This window comes from Lepidothrix coronata, unplaced genomic scaffold, assembly GCF_001604755.1.
Source record: "Lepidothrix coronata isolate B3197 unplaced genomic scaffold, Lepidothrix_coronata-1.0 Scaffold0, whole genome shotgun sequence".
NCBI lineage: Eukaryota > Metazoa > Chordata > Aves > Passeriformes > Pipridae > Lepidothrix > Lepidothrix coronata.
This window is the reverse complement of record NW_016690180.1, coordinates 18,163,272-18,173,347: the sequence shown is the minus strand read 5'-3', so window position 1 is coordinate 18,173,347 and position 10,076 is coordinate 18,163,272. Positions and strand designations below refer to the sequence as shown.

General features: G+C 44.1%; 1 protein-coding gene and 1 long non-coding RNA gene across 9 annotated transcripts in view; one reads left to right on the top strand and one right to left on the bottom strand.

Annotated features, from left to right (window-relative positions):
• LCORL (ligand dependent nuclear receptor corepressor like) overlaps positions 1 to 1,512 on the bottom strand; it is an 83,702-nt gene extending 82,190 nt beyond the window's left edge. For all 7 annotated transcript variants that reach the window (XM_017837264.1, XM_017837027.1, XM_017836872.1 and 4 more), the window contains exon 1: positions 1,296 to 1,512. In XM_017837264.1, the coding sequence (XP_017692753.1) occupies positions 1,296 to 1,443 (148 nt within the window). In that variant the 5' untranslated portion in view covers positions 1,444 to 1,512. The remainder of the gene's footprint in view (positions 1 to 1,295) is intronic.
• A 209-nt stretch (positions 1,513 to 1,721) lies between these two features.
• Positions 1,722 to 5,793, top strand: LOC108509182. 2 transcript variants are annotated; one of them, XR_001878686.1, is made up of 3 exons: positions 1,722 to 2,424; positions 3,040 to 3,126; positions 5,234 to 5,793. It is a non-coding gene; the product is annotated as an uncharacterized LOC108509182 (long non-coding RNA). The 2 variants fall into 2 exon arrangements; XR_001878626.1 differs by having other exon boundaries at positions 2,924 to 3,126.
• The last annotated feature ends 4,283 nt before the right edge of the window (positions 5,794 to 10,076 follow it).

The following is a 10,076-nucleotide window of genomic DNA, read 5'->3' as shown; positions in this document are numbered from 1 at the left end:
AAAATTAAACTTGGAGGATTAAACTTGGAGGATTAAAAGGACAGTGCAAGCATATACAAGTACGATATCATACAGGTGTTATAACAGGTGTTTAGAAGAGTTATCGGGGCAACACAGCAAGATCAAGAAGCTTGTGTGTATGAAGCAGCCACCAGGTTACTGAAAAATGTAAAAAAACCCCCCCACTCGAACAAAGCTAACTGCCTGTAAGTGTACCTACTTAGATATTCACTTCTTACTTTGATCTCAAGTGCACTCAGCAGCACTGAATGAACCCTCCCAGCCACACTGGATGTGCTTCCCTGCTCAGCCATCGGGGAGGATAAGCACTGACACTAACGAGCTACTTGGAGACCAAGGATCTTATCTGCTTCCCCGAGAAGGGAAACGTCTGTTGAAACAATACAAATAAAGCAGTTCCTGGCATCAGTGTTCACCCCCCCCCCAAAAAAAAAAACCAAACAAAGAAAGAAACAAACAAAACCACCCCAATCGAGGCGGCACACGTACGGAGTGCCAGCGCTTACAGGGGCAGGGGCGGGGAGGGGAGGCTGCCTTATCCCGGGCGGAGCGGAGCGGGAGCAGCCCCGCTCCCGAGGCTGCTCCGGGCGGGAACGCCGCCGGTGCCCGCGCGCCCCCGCCCGCCGGACACGCGCGGGGGGAGTCACGTGAGCCCGGGAAGCTCCCGGCACGAGAGCGACCGGGACAGCCCCGGGGCGGGGAGGGCGGGGGGAGAGCTGCCGTCGCCATGACAACTTCCAGGGGGAGGGAAAACTTCAAATCCCAACCGTCAGTGCAGGAGCGGCTCCCTCTTAAAGGCGCACGCACACACACAGACAGACACACAGAGGCGGGCTCCCTTCCCCCCTCCGCCCCCCAGGCATTGGCGATGGAGGAGGAGAGGAGGGGGGCAGCCACCGGCGCTCGCCGCGCCAAGGACGAGGAGCCGAGACAAAAGGACCCGAGCTGAGAACGGGTCTCGGTCGGCGGCGAAAGGAGAGACTCAGCGGCCGTAGCCAAAGCCGTAACACCCACCCTCCGCTGCCCGGGGGCGGCTTAGGACCTTCATTCCCCCTCGCAGCCCCTGTCTCCGCTCCCGCCCTCTAAGAAAGCCGCTGGGGCTGCTCCTCCATCCCCGCTCCCCCCCTCCGCCCACCCGGCAGCCCCGGGCAGGGGGTGCCTCGCCCGCCCCCGCTCCCCGCTCCCCGTCCCTCTCTCGGAGCCCGCTCGCCGCCCCGTCCGCCGCCCCCGGTCCCGCCGGGCAGCCGGGACTCCGCCGCCGCCCCCTCTCTTACCCACACAGTGCATGAGCCGGTGCCGCCAGGAGTCGAGTTCTCGGCGGACTCCCCTGCGCTCCGCCGTGCAGCGGGGGCTCCGGCACTGGGAGGCGGCGGCAGGAGGAGCGGGAGCCGCGGCGGCCATTCCTTCTGTTCCCTTTTCCATCTGCCTCTGACCTCACGCCCGCTCATTTACATACGAGCGCGCGCTCCCCCGGCTCCTCTCCCTCCCCCCCACCCCCCTCTGCCTCGCTGAGCGCGCGCCCGCGCCCCCCCGGCCCCCCCCGCTCAGCATCCGGCGCGGGGAGCGCGCGCGCCGCCTGGCGGGGGGACTGACGCGCGTCCCCGCGGCGCCCCCGCCCCGCCCGGGACCCGCTGCTCGACGGCGGACCGCGGGCCGGGCCGGTCGCCGGGCCGAGAACCGACACCCGCTCCCTGCCCGCCACCGCCCCGCTGACCATCGATGTCCCCCGGCCTACAGTTCCCGCAGGGTAGCGCGCCACCCGCTCCCGCCCGGGCAGGGCGCGCGGCGGCGAGGCACGCCGGGAACTGTAGTTCATGAGGGAGGGGAGCGGCGCCACCCCCGAGGCTGCTCCCCGGGGAAAGCGGCGCGGCGGCCCTGCCGGAGGCCCCGGCGCTGCAGGGCCGCCCTCGCCCCGCGCCTCACAGCCCCGCGCTCAGAGCATCGCAAAAAGCGGCGCAGGTCCCTGGGCTGCCCCGGACGCTGCTTGGAGCACGGCTTGTTCCTGGCTCAGATCCCCCCTCGCCCACCCTACCCCCGGGACCGCTTCCAGCCCAATTTCCCTCCGGCCCTGCCGCCACCGCACAGCGCTGTGCCTCCTGAACCAGCTTCTCAGATTCACTCTGTGCGGAGATTTTCAAAGTTCTCCGAGCTCCTGCTCGGTTCACCAGGCTGTTTTCCACGGCTTTGCCTTCAGCCTACTTTTTATGGGGGTGTTGATCATGTAGAGCGGGACAGGGAGGTTTGCTGGGGACTGGCCTCGCACAGCCTTATCTCCCACCCTCCCTTTGGAAAAGACTAGCGTGGAAAGTGGGAGCCAAGTCGGTTTAGTTCAATATCTGGGAACATGCCTGAGTAGACTTACTATCAACCTACGAATGACTTCAGAACTAAAGTCAGATTAAGGTAACTGCAAGAAAGTTAACACACTAACGTCACATTGGATTACTTGGAGCTCTTGACAACCCCTTGGACGGTTGGTTGTGCTGCTCTGCACACAGTTACCCTTCGGGTTGTACCTCCAGCACAATACAGACATCCCTCCACATCAGTCTAATGTGACAATTGCTACCCATGCCTTGCAAAAGAGCAATTAGTAGATTTTAATTGCCCAGACAGAAAAAGCAAAATCTTGCTGTTTCCTCACATCCTGGTGCGTCTTTGAGTGCCTCCTCCTCCTCCACGCTCCCCTTCTCATAACAGTCTTTGTAAGCAGTGTTGCTTCAGCAAGAAATTACATTTTGTGTGCTTATTTGCAGGTTGTGATAGAAAACAGGATTTTATAAGGCCATAGAAAAGACAAGACAATGTTGCTTCTCCCCTTACTATCCCATAGGGGTTGAAGGAACAACGGTGGAAAGAACCATGTCAGGCCATATATATCCATTTTTTTGTCTTGTTCTAGCGTACGAGCAGAATTAACAGCAGCAATACTGTGTCAAAGCTGCAGAAGAGCTTCAACTTTAAACAATGAATAGGAAGCCATTCCCCCCTCATTCATCCCTCTGTGTATCTGTGTAGACTGTCACAGGCAGAGCTGTTTGGGAATGGAGCCCTTACCACCTTTCACTGGAGAATTTCAGGAGAATGGCAAGACTGGAAGTGCAGGTAAAAAGGCAGCCTATTGCTTCCTCTAGCTTTTCAGCATGGTAGCCAGCAATAAATAGCAAGCATAGATTACCAGTCTCCTGGCTGCCTCCTTCTTCACCTCAAATCTACTATGAGTACCTTGGGTCTCTTACTTGCACTGGCCTTCCAAATAGCCACAAAAATGGTCAGCTGTGCCTCAAAGAAATGGCAAAACCCAAGATAACTCTGGGAAGTCGCTGTCAAAACCCACACAAACCAAAATGTAACCTTATTTGGATAGAATGCATCGGTTTCAAACTAATAATACCATCCAGTGATTTTTTTTTGGCCATAAAACTGGCTTAAAAAAATAATCTGTCATGCATTGGCTTCTACTGCAAGCCTTGCATGATGGATATTTCCTTCTGAACTTCATAAAGATGTTCTTTTATTTTGTGGGTGACAGATATATTCAGGGGTTGCTTGTAGAGCACAGCCCTGAAGATCAGTTCTGCTTCCACTGTAATGAACAAAACTTTGGTAACAGATGGCAGATCACATCTTTTTTTGTGAAGAAATATCATAAAAATAAACTATGTGACTTCTGTAAAACAGCTAATTGAGCTTAATGAATTCAACACACAGGAATTTTAAATGAATAGTGTTTAACTGAATCCCTGAGGTTATGTGACATGAATCAGTTTTGTAGGGACAGAAATGCCCTGAGTCTGAAGAGTTTTATTTTGAGATGTCTATGATTAAATAAAGAGTGGAGAAATAACTCTCCACCCTCCTCCATTTTGCAAATTTAGGATACTTTTTTTTGCAATTTTAAGGTTCCTCCTGTTTGAGAGACTTCTCCAGGCACGAAAGAAAAAAGAAGTAACAAAACTAACAGAGCTGGTGGGCAGATTTCAGAGACCGGGTGGAGGAAAGGGGGAAGAAAGCATTTCCCACTGAATTTTTATACTTGCCTAGATTTTGAACTCCTAATCCTTCTGAAAATACTACCTAGAAATCAGATGTGCTGTAGAAACTAGTTTTGAACCACTCCCTCCCTTTTGAGAAGCTTCGTTTTTCCAAACATCAAACTGAAACAGGTAACCCAAGGATCCTGCTTCAGAGATGTTGTTTTTACGTTAACAGTACTGGGTTTTCTTCTCTATGAAAATTACTTCCCAGAAAAGAGGTTACTTCTGATGTGGACTTGTACTTGATTTTATAGAAACATTTCCACTTTTCTGAACAAGGGTTGGATCAAAACCCCAAAGCTTATTGAGGGCAGAAGCTGGAGCAGCGAGGGATAGTTTTGATTTAGTTAATCTTAGCTGCCTGTCCTAGCTGATTTTTATGGGATCAGAGTATCAGTTACTTAGAAACGGCTCTGGAGGCCAAGTCCAGTACAATTTTGTTTCAAGCTACAGGAATTATTAGTGCTGTTCTTCCTGTATGTTTTATCTCACATCAGTTTGTGGGTAAAGAGAAATTAAAATAGTCATGGATGCTTATGGTTTGATACCACCACCCCATCAAAATCTGACATTTTGAATTAATTTTTTGAACACTTTGGGGAGATTTAACTATCTTATTGAAACATTGCAAAATTGTTCATCACAGAAACCTCTTTATAATTAATCCCCAAAGGTGAAATTCACTCCAGTACAGACAGCTTTGCATGGCTCTTTGTCACATAAGTACTGCTTTGTGGAAACTGGGGGCAAGGATAAAGTGTAATTAAAGCAGTCTAACTTGAACAGAACCCTGTAGCAAGACTTCTGCAGATGCTGTCTGAGGTAATGAGCTCCTTCTCTCACAAAAATGCAATTTGTAAACCTTGAAATTGTCAGTGCCTTGGTAAAATAGAAAGGGTTAAATGATGAATTGTGTGATAACTTTATGAATGAGCATTGCAGATAATGATTGATACTTGAAAAATATACTGCAACAGAAAAGAGAGGCGTAAAATTAATGACACTAGAGGAGATTTCACCATAAACACTAACATGGTCATTTAGATGCAGGATCTAACAAAGTAAGTAAGGGTTATTTAGTAACTAGTGTGAATATTAGATTGCAAATACAAACACAGACAGAAGATACCTCTGCTATTCCAAGTTTGATGTACAAATTATTCTTTTTCCTTCAGCAGAAACAGCTGGACCAGCTGTGTTGCGGTATGGCAAGAACGCTGTGAGAAGTGGGCCAGCCCTGCCTGTGGTGGCAAGCAGCACAGCCCGGGTCAGAAGCTTATCCCAAAGTTTAGACTTCAAATTTTCATTACAACCTCAGTCAATGTGAAGATACACAAAAATATGTTTAAAATCCAGATGTTGCTGACATCTACAGTAGGGACCCTGTGAGCCTGGAAACTTAACCCCCAAACATTTCCTTGCATTGTCAAAATCTCTAAATGAAAATGAAGGGAAACAAAGAGAAAACGAAAGCTGAAACTAATAGAAACAGTTGGAAATGTTTCCCTTTCAAACACAGGTGAAAGGATGAGCTTTTTCACAGGCTAGAAGAGTCAGGCAGCTTCTGGTCTGCTCATTAGCTTTTGGATCACCAGGAAGAAGTAAGATTTGCAAGCACTCCAGGTTTAGACTTTTTATCTCCCTGTGCTCATAAAAAATGCAAAACAGTTTACAAATGGTGATGTGCGGAGAGACTATAATTTAATGTCTAATATCTTACAGATGAAGAAAGAAACAGCACTTGTTTACATCTGAAATCTCAGGGTACATAGAATATCATGAGTGGGAAGGGACCCACAGGATATTTGAGTCCAACCCCTGGCCCTGCACAGGACAACCCCAAAAATCACACCACACATATAGAGAATATATTAGTGTTCAGTGACTACGTATTTCAGCAGAATATACAATTAAAAGTACTGCTGTCTCCTAATTACAGGGGCTGCTTTTATGAATCTCATCAGAATTAGCTGATACTAGTACCCTTCAACGAAGGTGTAGAACTGTATCTTTCTACAAAATGAATTTCTAAGTGCACAATAACATTTTTTAGCCAAAACCTCCTTTAATCTCTCTACCTAGAGAAAAGCACCTGGAAATTCATGAAATGAAGCTATCCTCAGATAGAAAGGCAGCACTAAGCCAAACAAGCCAGTGCTGTGCCCCTGTTATTGACCTAATTCTAAGTATATGAAACAAAACTATTAGAGGCAGATGACCATTTTTTACAAATATCCTTGTCCTTTGTATAGGAAGGTAAAAGATAGGAGAATGATTCTTGTGTTCTACCATTAGTGCTCTTAAATCTGTGAACATCTAAATAGGTAAAAAAAAAGTTCGTATCTGAGCAGATGCATTCTTATCACATCATCTAATTAACTTAGCGAAAAGCAGGCAGGCTTTCAAGAACACCAGTATTCTTCATGTCCTGTCTACTTATATCAGTGAGTATAGTTAAATAGAGATGTCACTTCCAACTAGCCTTGTCTGTAGCAAGCAAGCATTATAATGAAATTCTACAGTGTTTATAAAATAGATGCTCTTGGTTTAACATGGATAACTAAAACATAAATAGAGCTCTCAGTTTATACCATTTCAGAATACACAGTGAAGTTTTCATAGGTTGTTTTCAGGTCTTTGTTTATCGCTTCTGTTTGGAGACCAAGAGTCTGGTGATACTGGGGCCAAAGGGCCATGGTCTCATCACGTGAGTGTCGTGCTGTGCAAGAGCACACATGTATGAAGGCTACATTAAATTTAGACAAACCCTTAGAGCTAGAAACCCAATCACAACTTTTATGGTGAACTGAGCACATCTGATCAGAGTAAAATCGTGTTGCTTAACAGAATCACTCCTCAAAGCAGAGCTACATTTTGGTGAGGTAGAAAAAAATGGGGCTTTAAACAATATAGGCTTGTAAGGTGAAATCAAATGTTAATATGCAACTATCTGAAAGGCTCTGTGGTTTTATCTTATAAAAAACAAGTAGAATATCAACTTTTGTTCAGTACTAATTTAAAACATTTATTTTTCTCAAAGTGTTCTTATGAGGGTGATATATCCTATGTTACACTACTAGCCTGGCAGAAAAAGGTGTGTAAGTGAAAGGAGTCAGCTTGAAATGCCAAAAAATAACAAATTACTCTTGTATAGATTAGACCACTGTTTTAACATGTCATTATTTCATTATTAAAATTAAATTTCGGGGGAAGGTAAAATCCAATATATACTCCTAAGTGATGCCTGCACAGCACTATCTATCAAATATGGCTGTGTTTTTCCTTCCATTTAAACTGTTATCCTATATTCCACACAGCTGAGTAATGTCACTCACTCTCTCTAAAGTTTCCCATGTGGCCAAGTAATTTAAGTATGCCATCACCAGAGCAACTCTGCAGCTGAAAATATACTGCTATTAAACCCAGAGAGAATAGATCACTAATTGCAGCTTAATATTAGAGATAGACATGAAATACTGAGCCAGCTATCAGAGCATGCGCTGGTAATCCAAAATTATGTTATTATTGAAAAGACAAAGAACTGTTTATTGTCTTCATGAATGACTTTTACAATTACACTAGCTAAGAACTTTTTAAAGCTAAGACAAGGACTGCTACTTCTGCTCTCCAAGAGAATCATTGCCTAAGAAGCAGAGCATAGTGTACCACCTCCTAGGTCTCTAGCATCTCCCCAGGAGAGGATGTGTGTGTGATTCTCTGAGGAGGAAGGTATATGCCTGTAATAGGTTTTTGTTTTTACTGCAGAAATTCATATTTTTGAATCCTTTGCACCTCTTTCCAGCTGCAATTTCCAGTATAGGCTGCAATTTTTTAACCAACCTAAGCAGTATCCACCATGGGTGGTGGGAAATAAGACCGAACAGCTCATTGGTCACTTGGGTAGAGCAGTTTATTTCCTGCAACATCACTTGCACAATTATTGCCTCTTGAAGTAGAACTTTTCATGGTTTGATTTAGGACAACTATTTTTATTACATGTTATCAATTTTATGTGTAACTTTCTTTTAGCTGAATTGCACTTGGTTTAGGTTATGTTCTGAATCCCCCACTCAGCTCCCCTTCCCCTCCTTTCCTACAATCTTCCATTTTCAAGCTAAACATCTTGAACTGAAAAAAAGTAGAAGAAAGAGAGAAAAGGAAACATTGTGGATGAAATTCACCACCCTTTTAGCAAAATAGAGAGCAACATGATTTCTCAGACACAAAATAATTTGAAAAAAGGACCTGGTTATTACTGAAATGCAACTTTTTTACTAGCTAGATCAGTGTTGTGGGGTTTAATTTGCTGTGGCATTATGTTGCTTCATATAACTGCATTCTTAAAATGTTTGGGTTTTGTCTTCTGGTTCTCGGTAGGTATCTTTTCACATGATTTTAATCAATTTCAGTAGTGCTGCAAAAGTACTGAAAATAACATTTCTATTTTGCAAAGGCAGTTAATTCAACATAACCAAGACATTCTTGTATTGTCCCTTTTTTTCATACTTAGATTTTAAAATCAAATATATGGAATTTTTTTTGTTCATGTTATTTCTCAAGTCATTTTTTAAAATTTATTTTATTATTTTCTTACATTGTCTGACCATTTTCGCATTATTTTTTTAAGACTATTTTTGTATTAGATCAATTCAAACAAATTAAAAAAACAGTTATAGATTCATATTAAGTATTCCTTTTTAGGACTACATGAAGTAATCTCTCAGTTAATAAAAAAATGAAGTCACACTAGGCTGAATATGACAGACTGAACAATTCCCCATTGGACTCCCGCTGAGAAAAGGAAACAGAGAAGATCTACTGCAGATCATCATAAGAAAATGCATAACATTGCTCTTGTCCTTTCCCATAATTTGATCATCCTTGGAAAAGCCTTTTTCATTCCAGGTATTCATGGGTTCAGATGCAAATAGAATTAATCTTTTCCTTCTCTACCTTAAGCAAGGCAACTTCCTCTAAAACCCCAAACATTTGTTTCTTCCTTTTCCTCCTCTTGTTTAAAAAGTTTAAAGTGTTTAAGTTCCTACCATTTGCCTTGAAGGATGTTTCCACAGCTAGATATCTATATTCCCTGGCAATACCTCCCCACAGTGCAGAGCAAGATGGCTAAGAAACTGGTGTGGAGCAATTCAGAGCAATGCTGGGATCCTGCTCCTTCTGGTTTGGGCATAGTGCCACAGTCATTCACATCTCTTCCTTCTTCATTCAGTCTCTCTATACTATTACTTTCCATTTTGCATTTTTTCTTGCCCTTCTGCTTAGGTTTGAATCAAGGTATGTTTTCAATCTTTTCTGCACTCTTATGTTTGCAATTTCTTTCAAAGAAAAGCTACGAGGCTCCTGTCTTCAGGGGTTCTACAGTCTTGGACTTAAAGACACAGCAAAATTTGTAATGCAAGTGTGACAGCTAGCAATGTTTTGTTTTTTAAGATAGAAACTCTATCTTAACAGTAGTGTTTTACTATTAAAAATAATAAAAAAAAAATAACCACAGACTTAAGTGTTGCACAAATATTGTTATAAGCCAAGGCTGTACTGTCACTTCATTGTCATTTGGCTGACAAGGTTTCATAGTGATTACTTTTCATACTCTTGTAATAATCCCTTCCTATTTAGATTATTTCTCATATTGTTAGCCTTTAATGTATTTGCACAACCAGCTTTTCCTCAACATTTATCAATCAGGTGTTGCTGCCTTAATATAGATTCCAGTTATATTCAACTAGTCATTTAGACTAGAGGGCCAAAGGAGGTGCTAGGAATGTCTTAAACCAACAGGATCAGTTGCTGATGATTTAGGTGGGCTCTAGTCTTTTATCACTGTACCTACAGGACTATGAAAGTGGAGTAGCTTTAGCTACAAAATCATTGTAGAAATGGCATAAGCTTTTATGATCCAAATAATTTTGGTCTTGATTTAGGGCTGGTGGTGTTTTTGGTGTTTTGTTTGTTTGTTTTGATTTTCCCAATTTTTATTTATTTTGAAGATACCATCCCTAG